The sequence below is a fragment of the Pseudophryne corroboree genome, chromosome 1, assembly GCF_028390025.1.
Source record: "Pseudophryne corroboree isolate aPseCor3 chromosome 1, aPseCor3.hap2, whole genome shotgun sequence".
NCBI lineage: Eukaryota > Metazoa > Chordata > Amphibia > Anura > Myobatrachidae > Pseudophryne > Pseudophryne corroboree.
Genome location: NC_086444.1, coordinates 78168038 through 78185214, shown reverse-complemented (window position 1 = coordinate 78185214; position 17177 = coordinate 78168038). Strand labels below are relative to the sequence as shown.

General features: G+C 44.4%; 1 protein-coding gene across 3 annotated transcripts in view; it reads right to left on the bottom strand.

The window, feature by feature from the left end:
* Positions 1-17177, bottom strand: part of SPEF2 (sperm flagellar 2) — an 853267-nt gene that overhangs the window by 344432 nt on the left and 491658 nt on the right. For all 3 annotated transcript variants that reach the window (XM_063960786.1, XM_063960790.1, XM_063960798.1), the window contains one exon: positions 4180-4320. In XM_063960786.1, coding sequence (XP_063816856.1) covers positions 4180-4320 — 141 coding nt within the window. The remainder of the gene's footprint in view (positions 1-4179; positions 4321-17177) is intronic.

The following is a 17177-nucleotide window of genomic DNA, read 5'->3' as shown; positions in this document are numbered from 1 at the left end:
AGAAAAGACAATCTCCTTGTCGGCTCCAAATGTGACTTTGGAAGGTTCAGGATCCAACCGTGTTCTCTGAGCAGATGAGTCTTGAGAACAATGGACTGCAACAACGTCTCCTGGGACGATGCCTTTATCCGCAGATCGTCCAGATATGGGATTATGTTCACCCCCTGTCTGCGGAGAACCATCATCTCTGCCATCACCTTAGTGAACACCCTCGGTGCTGTGGATAGGCCGAATGGCAGCGCCTGAAATTGATAGTGACTGTCTAACAGTGCAAATCTGAGATAAGCCTGGTGCGGAGGCCAAATCGGAATGTGGAGGTACGCATCCTTGATATCCGGGGATACCAGAAACTCTCCCTCCTCCAGACCTGAAATCACTACTCTGAGAGACTCCATTTTGAATTTGAACACCCTCAGGTAAGGGTTCAACAATTTCAAGTTCAAAATTGGTCTGACCAAACCATACGGTTTCAGTACCACGGAAAAGGTTTGAATTATAACCCTTGATTTGCATATGACGTGGAACTGGGACAATGACCTCTGACTTTTCCAATTTTAGGATGGCTTCCCGTAGGATAGCCCTGTCTGTCAGCAAAGCTGGCAAGCCTGATTTAAAAAAACAAACAAAAAAAAAACGGTGAGGCGGGAGTTCTTGAAACTCCAGTCTGTACCCCTGGGACACAATATCCAGGGATCCAGGCCGGACGACACCGAGACATGTCTGAAATGTCTGAGTCTCGCTCCCATCAGTCCGTCCTCCAGGCTGTGCGGGCCACCGTCAAGCTGAGGATTTTGAGGAACCAGAAGCAGGTTTCTGATCCTGGGAGCCTGCGGGTGCAGGCTTTTTGGATTTTGCACGGCCACCTCTAAAGAAAGTAGTAGGAGGCTTGGACTTTTTTGCCTTAGCGGTTCGAAAGGACTGCGACACAGCTGAAGAAAATGGTTTCTTTGTAGAAGGTGTAGCAGAGGGAAGGAAAGGTGACTTACCCGCGGTTGCCGTGAAAATCCACGCATCCAATGCTTCCCCAAAAAGAGCCTGACCTGTGTAGGGTAGGTTCTCTACACTTCTCATGGATTCCACGTCTGCAGACCACTGGCGTAGCAAGAGTCCCCTGCGAGCTGAGACCGACATGGAAGATATCCGTGCAGTCAGCATACCCAGGTCCTTCATGGATTCCACCCTGAAACCCGCAAAATCCTGTATGTTACGTAAAAACAATTCAATGTCACTTCTATCCATTGTATCCAAATCCTCTAGTAATGTGCCGGACCACTTTACTATGGCTTTAGAAATCCACGCAGAGGCAATAGTGGGCCTTAACGCCACTCCTGAAGCAGTGTATATGGATTTGAGCATAGTGTCAACCTTACGATCAGCCGGTTCTTTTAACGTGGTAGATCCAGGGACAGGTAAAACCACCTTTTTAGACAGTCTGGAGACAGATGCGTCAACTATGGGTGGGTTTTCCCATTTTTTTCCTTTCCTCCTCAGGGAAGGGAAACCCTTTTTGGGATCTGGAATTTTTTCTCCGGGTTTTCCCAGGATTTTTCAAATATAGCGTTTAATTCTTTTGACGCACGGAAGGTTAGCGAGGCTTTCTTACTGTCAGTGAAGTAAGCCTCCTCAACCTGCTCAGGTGTAGTGTCATTAATGTTTAACACATCTCCAATGGCCTCAATCATAAGCTGCACCCCGTTTGCAAGGGATGCCGCCCCCCTCAGCACGTCCCCATCACCGTCTGCTGTATCAGAGTCGGTATCCATGTCATCTTGCATAATCTGGGCAAGTGCACGTTTCTGTGGGAACATACTATGGGATTTTGCAGGAATAGGAACAGAACCTGACCAAACTGCCATAGAGTTCTTTAACACCTGTGTTTCAGTCTCAGTATTAGCTACCCTGGTAGAGATCTGAGAGATCATCCCCTTAATAGAGGTCAACCACTCAGGCTCATTAATAGGGATCTGAGACAAGACATTACATTCCTGTGTACATGGAATAGATTCCTCCTGAGAGGAAACATCCTCTGCAGCATATGACACAGAGTCCCTAGACATGGCTATGTGAGACAACAAACACCCACACACACACATGGAAATGTCAGACACAGTTTCCCCCCAAGTATGCCACAGAGAGACACAGAGATTGGAGCCAACCCACACACAGCACCTACTGAGGTAGATATAATACAACTACCTAGCGCTTACTGTGTACCTTAATAGACTACATGGTATATACACAGCCTCCACCCCCCTTCTACAACCCCCTGGTACAGCACAGGATAGCTGGAGTTGCTTGGAGGGACAGCTCTCCCTGTCAGCTTCTCTGTACAGGATCTGCAGGCAGGAAAATGGTGCTGAACGCTGCTGGGTCCGATCTGAGGAGAATCTCCGCCCCCTGAACATGGCGCTGCTTCCCGCTCTTCAATTCTTTATACTGGCCTGAGGATTTTTGCTGGCAGTGTAACCGAGGTCCCTGACAGGCTTGCTGACCAGAGTAGGGCATCGGCGCTGGCTCAGGGCGCCCCTCACATCGCCACACTATGTACCGCTTAGCCTCCAGAGCGCAGTTAATACTGCCGCGGGTGGGAGAGGGGGTCCGGAACCACCATGGGTGGTGGAGGGGGGTGTGGGGGTGCCACGGATGGGGCCTGGAGGTACTGCGAGTGGGGGAGGGGCTGATAATGCTTCTCCTGCTTCTCCTCCTGGAAGCAGGCAAGCTGCTGTCATCCCTTTGGCAGTGGCTCTCCCGGAAACTAACAGCAGCCAAGCAGACAGTCACTATTGCTAGCGCCGGAGACCCAACGCGCCGCATTACAGGGAGGAAGATGCACTCAATAAACTACAGCTCCCAGCAGCCCTTAGCGCTGGAATGCTCCTGCGCTAAGGGCTACTGGGAACTGTAGATTATTTAGTGCGTCTACTTCCCTGTAATGCGGCGCGTTGGGACACCGGCGCTAACAATAGTGACTGGCTGGCAGAACTGACTGACTCGCTGAATCAATGTTAAAGGTGAGAGTGCTGTGCAATGGCAGTGACACAGCACACCCACTGTACTGCTCAGCACTGTCACCTTTTACATTGATTCAGCATCCAGGCATTACCCTCCGCGATATCTCCCACTCTATCCGTTACATTAGCCATCTCGAGGCTTCCATGTCGGCAGCCCAGGTGCTGTGTTGAGGAGTCAGGGTCTCTGGGAAACTGGGCACGGCTGTGGTGGGGAGGAACTTCTGTGACATCACGTGCAGAGGAGGCTCCGGGGCTTAGAGAGTATGCAGAGCAGGGAAGGCTATGAAAGCCTTTCGCTGCACCGCTTTCATACACATCTGTGCCGGTGGCCGCAGCAGCTTTTGTTCCACTTGCGCCGCGGCTAGGGAGTGGGGATTGTTGATGCCGAAGGGGGCAGGCGGACCGGCAGCAGGACATAGGGAAACAAAAATCCTTTTACTGCAGAGTCCTATCTACAGGGCAGAGACTTGCTGCAGATGCAGTGGCATACCCTCCAGCTGTACCTTTGTAGCAGGTACAGTACCTTTTTCTTATGGTCTGTACCGATTTCTGGCTCTCCAAACTTCCATTGAAATTATAGGAAAAGGGGCATGGCCACATCCCTTAACCAGTGCCACGCCCCTTTTCGAATTTGTAGCGATTTTTACGTGTAAATTGTTGGAGGGTATGTTGCAGCAGATGCAGTGGGCCTATTTTGGGGTGTGGACCTGGAGCTGCAACCCCTACAGCAGCCAAAGGGCAGAGCCCCCCATTGGATGTAACCTGTGTGGGAGGGCGTTTCTTGCCCAATCAGCTGAGGACTGGTTGTGATAGACCTGCTGCTAACCCAATGAGAGCTCCTAGCCACACCCAGCGTTATAGAGTGACAGATCTGGGCTATTATATAGGAAATGAAGCACATATACAGTATATAACTGCTTGTCTGACATGGTGGCAGTAGAATCCAGGCATAGTCACTGTGTGTGTACATCCAGTAGGCACACAGCATACAGTATTTCTGATGCACCATGCACTGTAAGACAGGTTTCCTGCTTTTAGTTCATGAACAGCTGGAGACTCGGGAGACACATGTTGTCTACTGTCTTGTTATACAATATGGTATCATAACACATACATAAGATGATAGGTCATTTACATTGTAAATAAAAACATTTGATACTATACTAACTTCTGCTTCTTTCTTCTTTTTTAGAATCTTTTTTGCCTCGATGGCCTTTAAGGTGCGGTTTTGTGGCGGCTTGGGAATCTGCACGATGGCCGCCTGAATTCTGGCCATTATTTCATTTTGTTTTCTTCTCGCATAACGAAGCTGATGAAATAAAAGTAACGAGACTTACAAGGAATCATTACTTAACATCACTATATCTTTTGTATGGCAAATCTTGCTAAACAAAGCAAAGTCTTATGTCTGCAAACTATAAAGGTAATGCATTTCATACAGTGGCCGGGGTGTAATGAAAACGAAATTCATCGGCCGAGTGGGATGCCGGCTCAATTCGGACGTTTTTATAAAGGGGCAATCCCTTATACAAGACATGGATTACTCCTTTATAAAAACGTCAGCGTTCAGCCAGCATCTCGTACGGCCACTGACGCGGACTTCATTACATCCCGGTCATAAGTAGTAGACCTATTAATCTATGACAGCATACAGCAGCTGGTAGAGCTATTACTCTATGACAGCATACAGCAGCAGGTAGAGCTATTAATCTATGACAGCATACAGCAGCTGGTAGAGCTATTACTCTATGACATCATACAGCAGCTGGTAGAGCTATTACTCTATGACACCATACAGCAGCTGGTAGAGCTATTACTCTATGACATCATACAGCAGCTGGTAGTGCTATTAGCCTATGACATCATACAGCAGCTGGTAGAGCTATTACTCTGACACCATACAGCAGCTGGTAGTGCTATTACTCTATGATATCATACAGCAGCTGGTAGTGCTATTAGTCTATGACATCGTACAGCAGCTGATAGAGCTATTACTCTATGACACCATACAGCAGCTGGTAGTGCTATTACTCTATGACACCATACAGCAGCTGGTAGTGCTATTACTCTATGACAGCATACAGCAGCTGGTAGTGCTATTATTCTATGACAGCATACAGCAGCTGGTAGTGCTATTACTCTATGACAGCATACAGCAGCTGGTAGAGCTATTACTCTATGACATCATACAGCAGCTGGTAGTGCTATTACTCTATGACAGCATACAGCAGCAGGTAGAGCTATTACTCTATGACAGCATACAGCATCTGGTAGTGCTATTACTCTATGACACCATACAGCAGCTGGTAGTACTATTACTCTATGACAGCATACAGCAGCTGGTAGTGCTATTATTCTATGACAGCATACAGCAGCTGGTAGAGCTATTACTCTATGACAGCATACAGCAGCTGGTAGAGCTATTACTCGATGACATCATACAGCAGCTGGTAGTGCTATTACTCTATGACAGCATACAGCACCTGGTAGAGCTATAACTCGATGACAGCATACAGCAGCTGGTAGTGCTATTACTCTATGATATCATACAGCAGCTGGTAGTGCTATTAGTCTATGACATCATACAGCAGCTGGTAGTGCTATTACTCTATGACAGCATATAGCAGCTGGTAGAGCTATTACTCTATGACATCATACAGCAGCTGGTAGTGCTATTACTCTATGACAGCATACAGCAGCTGGTAGAGCTATTACTCTATGACAGCATACAGTAGCTGGTAGAGCTATTACTCTATGACAGCATACAGCAGCTGGTAGAGCTATTACTCTATGACATCATACAGCAGCTGGTAGAGCTATTACTCTGACAGCATACAGCAGCTGGTAGAGCTATTACTCTATGACATCATAAGCAGCTGGTAGTGCTATTACTCTGTGACAGCATACAGCATCTGGTAGTGCTATTACTCTATGACACCATACAGCAGCTGGTAGTGCTATTACTCTATGACAGCATACAGCAGCTGGTAGTGCTATTATTCTATGACAGCATACAGCAGCTGGTAGAGCTATTACTCTATGACAGCATACAGCAGCTGGTAGAGCTATTACTCTATGACATCATACAGCAGCTGGTAGTGCTATTACTCTATGACAGCATACAGCAGCTGGTAGAGCTATTACTCTATGACAGCATACAGCAGCTGGTAGTGCTATTACTCTATGATATCATACAGCAGCTGGAAGAGCTATTAGTCTATGACATCATACAGCAGCTGGTAGTGCTATTACTCTATGACATCATACAGCAGCTGGTACAGATATTACTCTATGGTAGCATACAGCAGCAGGTAGTGCTATTACTCTATGACATCATACAGCAGCTGGTAGAACTATTACTCTATGACAGCATACAGCAGTTGGTAGAGCCATTACTCTATGACATCATACAGCAGGTGGTAGAGCTATCACTCTACGGCAGCATACAGCAGCTGGTACAGATATTACTCTATGACAACATACAGCAGTAGGTACAGCGATTATTCTATGACAGCATATAGCAGCAGGTAGAACTATTACTGCATGACATCATACATCAGCTGGTACAGCTATTACTCTATGACAGCATAAAGCAGCAGGTAGAGCTATTACTCCATGACATCATACAGCAGCTGGTAAAGCTGTTACTCTATGACAGCATACAGCAGCTGGTAGAGCTATTACTCTATGACATCATACAGCAACTGGTAGAGTGACTACTCTATGACATCATACAGCAACTGGTAGAGCTATTACTCTATGACAGCATACAGCAGCTGGTAGAGCTATTACTCTATGACATCATACAGCAGCTGGTAGTGCTATTACTCTATGACACCATACAGCAGCTGGTAGTACTATTACTCTATGACAGCATACAGCAGCTGGTAGTGCTATTATTCTATGACAGCATACAGCAGCTGGTAGAGCTATTACTCTATGACAGCATACAGCAGCTGGTAGAGCTATTACTCTATGACATCATACAGCAGCTGGTAGTGCTATTACTCTATGACAGCATACAGCAGCTGGTAGAGCTATTACTCTATGACAGCATACAGCAGCTGGTAGTGCTATTACTCTATGATATCATACAGCAGCTGGTAGTGCTATTAGTCTATGACATCATACAGCAGCTGGTAGTGCTATTACTCTATGACAGCATACAGCAGCTGGTAGAGCTGTTACTCTATGACATCATACAGCAGCTGGTAGTGCTATTACTCTATGACAGCATACAGCAGCTGGTAGAGTTATTACTCTATGATAGCATACAGCAGCTGGTAGAGCTATTACTCTATGACAGCATACCGCAGCTGGTAGAGCTATTACTCTATGACATCATACAGCAGCTGGTAGAGCTATTACTCTATGACAGCATACAGCAGCTGGTAGAGCTATTACTCTATGACATCATACAGCAGCTGGTAGTGCTATTACTCTATCATATCATACAGCAGCTGGTAGTGCTATTACTCTATGACAGCATACAGCAGCTGGTATAGCTATTACTCTATGACATCATACAGCAACTGGTAGAGTGACTACTCTATGATATCATACAGCAACTGGTAGAGCTATTACTCTATCACATCATACAGCAGCTGGTAGAGCTATTACTCTATGACATCATACAGCAGCTGGTAGTGCTATTACTCTATGACAGCATACAGCAGCTGGTAGAGCTATTACTCTATGACAGCATACAGCATCTGGTAGTGCTATTACTCTATGACACTATACAGCAGCTGGTAGTGCTATTACTCTATGACAGCATACAGCAGCTGGTAGTGCTATTATTCTATGACAGCAAACAGCAGCTGGTAGAGCTATTACTCTATGACATCATACAGCAGCTGATAGTGCTATTACTCTATGACAGCATACAGCAGCTGGTAGAGCTATTACTCTATGACATCATACAGCAACTGGTAGAGTGACTACTCTATGACATCATACAGCAACTGGTAGAGCTATTACTCTATGACAGCATACAGCAGCTGGTAGAGCTATTACTCTATGACATCATACAGCAGCTGGTAGTGCTATTACTCTATGACAGCATACAGCAGCTGGTAGTGCTATTACTCTATGACACCATACAGCAGCTGGTAGTGCTATTACTCTATGACAGCATACAGCAGCTGGTAGTGCTATTATTCTATGACAGCATACAGCAGCTGGTAGAGCTATTACTCTATGACAGCATACAGCAGCTGGTAGAGCTATTACTCTATGACATCATACAGCAGCTGGTAGTGCTATTACTCTATGACAGCATACAGCAGCTGGTAGAGCTATTACTCTATGACAGCATACAGCAGCTGGTAGTGCTATTACTCTATGATATCATACAGCAGCTGGTAGAGCTATTAGTCTATGACATCATACAGCAGCTGGTAGTGCTATTACTCTATGACAGCATACAGCAGCTGGTAGAGCTATTACTCTATGACATCATACAGCAGCTGGTCTTGCTATTACTCTGACAGCATACAGCAGCTGGTAGAGCTATTACTCTATGACAGCATACAGCAGCTGGTAGAGCTATTACTCTATGACAGCATACAGCAGCTGGTAGTGCTATTACTCTATGACATCATACAGCACCTGGTAGAGCTATTACTCTATGTCAGCATACAGCAGCTGGTAGAGCTATTACTCTATGACATCATACAGCAGCTGGTACAGATAAAACTCTATGGTAGCATACAGCAGCAGGTAGTGCTATTACTCTATGACATCATACAGCAGCTGGTAGAACTATTACTCTATGACAGCATACAGCAGTTGGTAGAGCCATTACTCTATGACATCATACAGCAGGTGGTAGAGCTATCACTCTACGGCAGCATACAGCAGCTGGTACAGATATTACTCTATGACAACATACAGCAGTAGGTACAGCGATTACTCTATGACAGCATATAGCAGCAGGTAGAACTATTACTCCATGACATCATACATCAGCTGGTAGAAATATTACTCTATGACAGCATAAAGCAGCAGGTAGAGCTATTACTCCATGACATCATACAGCAGCTGGTAAAGCTGTTACTCTATGACAGCATACAGCAGCTGGTAGAGCTATTACTCTATGACATCATACAGCAACTGGTAGAGTGACTACTCTATGACATCATACAGCAACTGGTAGAGCTATTACTCTATGACAGCATACAGCAGCTGGTAGAGCTATTACTCTATGACATCATACAGCAGCTGGTAGTGCTATTACTCTATGACAGCACACAGCAGCTGGTAGAGCTATTACTCTATGACAGCATACAGCATCTGGTAGTGCTATTACTCTATGACACCATACAGCAGCTGGTAGAGCTATTACTCTATGACAGCATACAGCAGCTGGTAGTGCTATTATTCTATGACAGCATACAGCAGCTGGTAGAGCTATTACTCTATGACAGCATACAGCAGCTGGTAGAGCTATTACTCTATGACACCATACAGCAGCTGGTAGTGCTATTACTCTATGACACCATACAGCAGCTGGTAGTACTATTACTCTATGACAGCATACAGCAGCTGGTAGTGCTATTATTCTATGACAGCATACAGCAGCTGGTAGAGCTATTACTCTATGACAGCATACAGCAGCTGGTAGAGCTATTACTCTATGACATCATACAGCAGCTGGTAGTGCTATTACTCTATGACAGCATACAGCAGCTGGTAGAGCTATTACTCTATGACAGCATACAGCAGCTGGTAGTGCTATTACTCTATGATATCATACAGCAGCTGGTAGTGCTATTAGTCTATGACATCATACAGCAGCTGGTAGTGCTATTACTCTATGACAGCATACAGCAGCTGGTAGAGCTATTACTCTATGACATCATACAGCAGCTGGTAGTGCTATTACTCTATGACAGCATACAGCAGCTGGTAGAGTTATTACTCTATGATAGCATACAGCAGCTGGTAGAGCTATTACTCTATGACAGCATACCGCAGCTGGTAGAGCTATTACTCTATGACATCATACAGCAGCTGGTAGAGCTATTACTCTATGACAGCATACAGCAGCTGGTAGAGCTATTACTCTATGACATCATACAGCAGCTGGTAGTGCTATTACTCTATCATATCATACAGCAGCTGGTAGTGCTATTACTCTATGACAGCATACAGCAGCTGGTATAGCTATTACTCTATGACATCATACAGCAACTGGTAGAGTGACTACTCTATGACATCATACAGCAACTGGTAGAGCTATTACTCTATCACATCATACAGCAGCTGGTAGAGCTATTACTCTATGACATCATACAGCAGCTGGTAGTGCTATTACTCTATGACAGCATACAGCAGCTGGTAGAGCTATTACTCTATGACAGCATACAGCATCTGGTAGTGCTATTACTCTATGACACCATACAGCAGCTGGTAGTGCTATTACTCTATGACAGCATACAGCAGCTGGTAGTGCTATTATTCTATGACAGCAAACAGCAGCTGGTAGAGCTATTACTCTATGACATCATACAGCAGCTGGTAGTGCTATTACTCTATGACAGCATACAGCAGCTGGTAGAGCTATTACTCTATGACATCATACAGCAACTGGTAGAGTGACTACTCTATGACATCATACAGCAACTGGTAGAGCTATTACTCTATGACAGCATACAGCAGCTGGTAGAGCTATTACTCTATGACATCATACAGCAGCTGGTAGTGCTATTACTCTATGACAGCATACAGCAGATGGTAGTGCTATTACTCTATGACAGCATACAGCAGCTGGTAGTGCTATTACTCTATGACAGCATACAGCAGCTGGTAGTGCTATTATTCTATGACAGCATACAGCAGCTGGTAGAGCTATTACTCTATGACAGCACACAGCAGCTGGTAGAGCTATTACTCTATGACATCATACAGCAGCTGGTAGTGCTATTACTCTATGACAGCATACAGCAGCTGGTAGAGCTATTACTCTATGACAGCATACAGCAGCTGGTAGTGCTATTACTCTATGATATCACACAGCAGCTGGTAGAGCTATTAGTCTATGACATCATACAGCAGCTGGTAGTGCTATTACTCTATGACAGCATACAGCAGCTGGTAGAGCTATTACTCTATGACATCATACAGCAGCTGGTCTTGCTATTACTCTGACAGCATACAGCAGCTGGTAGAGCTATTACTCTATGACAGCATACAGCAGCTGGTAGAGCTATTACTCTATGACAGCATACAGCAGCTGGTAGTGCTATTACTCTATGACATCATACAGCACCTGGTAGAGCTATTACTCTATGTCAGCATACAGCAGCTGGTAGAGCTATTAATCTATGACATCATACTGCAGCTGGTACAGATATTACTCTATGGTAGCATACAGCAGCAGGTAGTGCTATTACTCTATGACATCATACAGCAGCTGGTAGAACTATTACTCTATGACAGCATACAGCAGTTGGTAGAGCCATTACTCTATGACATCATACAGCAGGTGGTAGAGCTATCACTCTACGGCAGCATACAGCAGCTGGTACAGATATTACTCTATGACAACATACAGCAGTAGGTACAGCGATTACTCTATGACAGCATATAGCAGCAGGTAGAACTATTACTCCATGACATCATACATCAGCTGGTAGAGCTATTACTCTATGACAGCATAAAGCAGCAGGTAGAGCTATTACTCCATGACATCATACAGCAGCTGGTAAAGCTGTTACTCTATGACAGCATACAGCAGCTGGTAGAGCTATTACTCTATGACATCATACAGCAACTGGTAGAGTGACTACTCTATGACATCATACAGCAACTGGTAGAGCTATTACTCTATGACAGCATACAGCAGCTGGTAGAGCTATTACTCTATGACATCATACAGCAGCTGGTAGTGCTATTACGCTATGACAGCATACAGCAGCTGGTAGAGCTATTACTCTATGACAGCATACAGCATCTGGTAGTGCTATTACTCTATGACACCATACAGCAGCTGGTAGTACTATTACTCTATGACAGCATACAGCAGCTGGTAGTGCTATTATTCTATGACAGCATACAGCAGCTGGTAGAGCTATTACTCTATGACAGCATACAGCAGCTGGTAGAGCTATTACTCTATGACATCATACAGCAGCTGGTAGTGCTATTACTCTATGACAGCATACAGCAGCTGGTAGAGCTATTACTCTATGACAGCATACAGCAGCTGGTAGTGCTATTACTCTATGATATCATACAGCAGCTGGTAGTGCTATTACTCTATGACAGCATACAGCAGCTGGTAGAGCTATTACTCTATGACATCATACAGCAGCTGGTAGTGCTATTACTCTATGACAGCATACAGCAGCTGGTAGAGTTATTACTCTATGATAGCATACAGCAGCTGGTAGAGCTATTACTCTATGACAGCATACCGCAGCTGGTAGAGCTATTACTCTATGACATCATACAGCAGCAGGTAGAGCTATTACTCTATGACAGCATACAGCAGCTGGTAGAGCTATTACTCTATGACATCATACAGCAGCTGGTAGTGCTATTACTCTATGACAGCATACAGCAACTGGTAGAGTGACTACTCTATGACATCATACAGCAACTGGTAGAGCTATTACTCTATGACAGCATACCGCAGCTGGTAGAGCTATTACTCTATGACATCATACAGCAGCTGGTAGAGCTATTACTCTATGACAGCATACAGCAGCTGGTAGTGCTATTACTCTATGACAGCATACAGCAGCTGGTATAGCTATTACTCTATGACATCATACAGCAACTGGTAGAGTGACTACTCTATGACATCATACAGCAACTGGTAGAGCTATTACTCTATGACATCATACAGCAGCTGGTAGAGCTATTACTCTATGACATCATACAGCAGCTGGTAGTGCTATTACTCTATGACAGCATACAGCAGCTGGTAGAGCTATTACTCTATGACAGCATACAGCATCTGGTAGTGCTATTACTCTATGACAGCATACAGCAGCTGGTAGAGCTATTACTCTATGACAGCATACAGCAGCTGGTAGAGCTATTACTCTATGACAGCATACAGCAGCTGGTAGTGCTATTACTCTATGACATCATACAGCACCTGGTAGAGCTATTACTCTACGACAGCATAAAGCAGCTGGTAGAGCTATTACTCTATGACAGCATACAGCAGCTGGTAGAGCTATTACTCTATGACATAATACAGCAGCTGGTAGTGCTATTACTCTATGACATTCATACAGCAGCTGGTACAGATATTACTCTATGGTAGCATACAGCAGCAGGTAGTGCTATTACTCTATGACATCATACAGCAGCTGAACTATTACTCTATGACATCATACAGCAGCTGGTACAGATATACTCTATGGTAGCATACAGCAGCTGGTAGTGCTATTACTCCATGACATCATACATCAGCTGGTAGAGCAATTACTCTATGACATCATACAGCAGCTTGTAGTGCTATTACTCCATGACAGCATACAGCAGCTGGTAGAGCTATTACTTTATGACATCATACAGCAGCTTGTAGTGCTAAACTCTATGACAGCATACAGCAGCTGGTAGTGCTATTACTCTATGACATCATACAGCAGCTGGTAGAGCTATTACTCTATGACATCATACAGGAGCTGGTAGAGCTATTACATTATGACAGCATACAGCAACTGGTAGACCTATTACTCTATGACAGCATACAGCAGTTGGTAGACCAATTACCCTGACATCATACAGCAGCTAGTAGAGCTATTACTCTATGACAGCATATGGCAGTAGGTAGAGCTATTACTCTATGACAGCATATAGCAGCTGGTAGACCTATTACTCTATGACATCATACAGGAGCTAGTAGAGCTATTACTCTATGACAGCATACAGCAGCTGGTAGAGCTATTACTCTATGACAGCATACTGCAGCTGGTAGAGCTATTACTCTATGACAGCATACAGCAGCTGGTAGTGCTATTACTCTAAGACGTCATACAGCAGCTGGTAGAGCTATTACTCTATGACAGCATACAGCATCTGGTAGTGCTATTACTCTATGACATCATAGAGCAGCTGGTAGTGCTATTACTCTATGACAGCATACAGCAGCTGGTAGAGCTATTACTCTATGACAGCATACAGCAGCTGGTAGATGACAGCATACAGCATCTGGTAGTGCTATTACTCTATGACACCATACAGCAGCTGGTAGTGCTATTACTCTATGACATCATACAGCAGCTGGTAGAGCTATTACTCTATGACAGCATACAGCAGCTGGTAGTGCTATTACTCTATGACATCATACAGCAGCTGGTAGTGCTATTACTCTATGACAGCATACAGCAGCTGGTAGAGCTATTACTCTATGACAGCATACAGCAGCTGGTAGAGCTATTACTCTATGACAGCATACAGCAGCTGGTAGTGCTATTACTCTATGACATACAGCAGCTGGTAGTGCTATTACTCTATGACATCATACAGCACCTGGTAGAGCTATTACTCTATGACAGCATATAGCAGCTGGTAGTGCTATTACTCTATGATATCATACAGCAGCTGGTAGTGCTATTACTCTATGACAGCATACAGCAGCTGGTAGAGCTATTACTCTATGACATCATACAGCAGCTGGTAGTGCTATTACTCTATGACAGCATACAGCATCTGGTAGTGCTATTACTCTATGACACCATACAGCAGCTGGTAGTGCTATTACTCTATGACAGCATACAGCAGCTGGTAGTGCTATTATTCTATGACAGCATACAGCAGCTGGTAGAGCTATTACTTTATGACATCATACAGCAGCTTGTAGTTCTAAACTCTATGACAGCATACAGCAGCTGGTAGTGCTATTACTCTATGACATCATACAGCAGCTGGTAGAGCTATTACTCTATGACATCATACAGGAGCTGGTAGAGCTATTACATTATGACAGCATACAGCAACTGGTAGACCTATTACTCTATGACAGCATACAGCAGTTGGTAGACCAATTACCCTGACATCATACAGCAGCTAGTAGAGCTATTACTCTATGACAGCATATGGCAGCAGGTAGAGCTATTACTCTATGACAGCATATAGCAGCTGGTAGACCTATTACTCTATGACATCATACAGGAGCTAGTAGAGCTATTACTCTATGACAGCATACAGCAGCTGGTAGAGATATTACTCTATGACAGCATACTGCAGCTGGTAGAGCTATTACTCTATGACAGCATACAGCAGCTGGTAGTGCTATTACTCTAAGACATCATACAGCAGCTGGTAGAGCTATTACTCTATGACAGCATACAGCATCTGGTAGTGCTATTACTCTATGACAGCATACAGCAGCTGGTAGAGCTATTACTCTATGACAGCATACAGCAGCTGGTAGATTACAGCATACAGCATCTGGTAGTGCTATTACTCTATGACACCATACAGCAGCTGGTAGTGCTATTACTCTATGACATCATACAGCAGCTGGTAGAGCAATTACTCTATGACAGCATACAGCAGCTGGTAGGGCTATTACTCTATGACATCATACAGCAGCTGGTAGTGCTATTACTCTATGACAGCATACAGCAGCTGGTAGAGCTATTACTCTATGACAGCATACAGCAGCTGGTAGGGCTATTACTCTATGACATCATACAGCAGCTGGTAGTGCTATTACTCTATGACAGCATACAGCAGCTGGTAGAGCTATTACTCTATGACAGCATACAGCAGCTGGTAGAGCTATTACTCTATGACAGCATACAGCAGCTGGTAGTGCTATTACTCTAAGACATCATACAGCAGCTGGTAGAGCTATTACTCTATGACAGCATACAGCATCTGGTAGTGCTATTACTCTATGACATCATAGAGCAGCTGGTAGTGCTATTACTCTATGACAGCATACAGCAGCTGGTAGAGCTATTACTCTATGACAGCATACAGCAGCTGGTAGATGACAGCATACAGCATCTGGTAGTGCTATTACTCTATGACACCATACAGCAGCTGGTAGTGCTATTACTCTATGACATCATACAGCAGCTGGTAGAGCTATTACTCTATGACAGCATACAGCAGCTGGTAGTGCTATTACTCTATGACATCATACAGCAGCTGGTAGTGCTATTACTCTATGACAGCATACAGCAGCTGGTAGAGCTATTACTCTATGACAGCATACAGCAGCTGGTAGAGCTATTACTCTATGACAGCATACAGCAGCTGGAAGTGCTATTACTCTATGACATACAGCAGCTGGTAGTGCTATTACTCTATGACATCATACAGCACCTGGTAGAGCTATTATTCTATGACAGCATATAGCAGCTGGTAGTGCTATTACTCTATGATATCATACAGCAGCTGGTAGTGCTATTACTCTATGACAGCATACAGCAGCTGGTAGAGCTATTACTCTATGACATCATACAGCAGCTGGTAGTGCTATTACTCTATGACAGCATACAGCATCTGGTAGTGCTATTACTCTATGACACCATACAGCAGCTGGTAGTGCTATTACTCTATGACAGCATACAGCAGCTGGTAGTGCTATTATTCTATGACAGCATACAGCAGCTGGTAGAGCTATTACTTTATGACATCATACAGCAGCTTGTAGTTCTAAACTCTATGACAGCATACAGCAGCTGGTAGTGCTATTACTCTATGACATCATACAGCAGCTGGTAGAGCTATTACTCTATGACATCATACAGGAGCTGGTAGAGCTATTACATTATGACAGCATACAGCAACTGGTAGACCTATTACTCTATGACAGCATACAGCAGTTGGTAGACCAATTACCCTGACATCATACAGCAGCTAGTAGAGCTATTACTCTATGACAGCATATGGCAGCAGGTAGAGCTATTACTCTATGACAGCATATAGCAGCTGGTAGACCTATTACTCTATGACATCATACAGGAGCTAGTAAAGCTATTACTCTATGACAGCATACAGCAGCTGGTAGAGCTATTACTCTATGACAGCATACTGCAGCTGGTAGAGCTATTACTCTATGACAGCATACAGCAGCTGGTAGAGCTATTACTCTATGACATCATACAGCAGCTGGTAGTGCTATTACTCTATCATATCATACAGCAGCTGGTAGTGCTATTACTCTATGACAGCATACAGCAGCTGGTATAG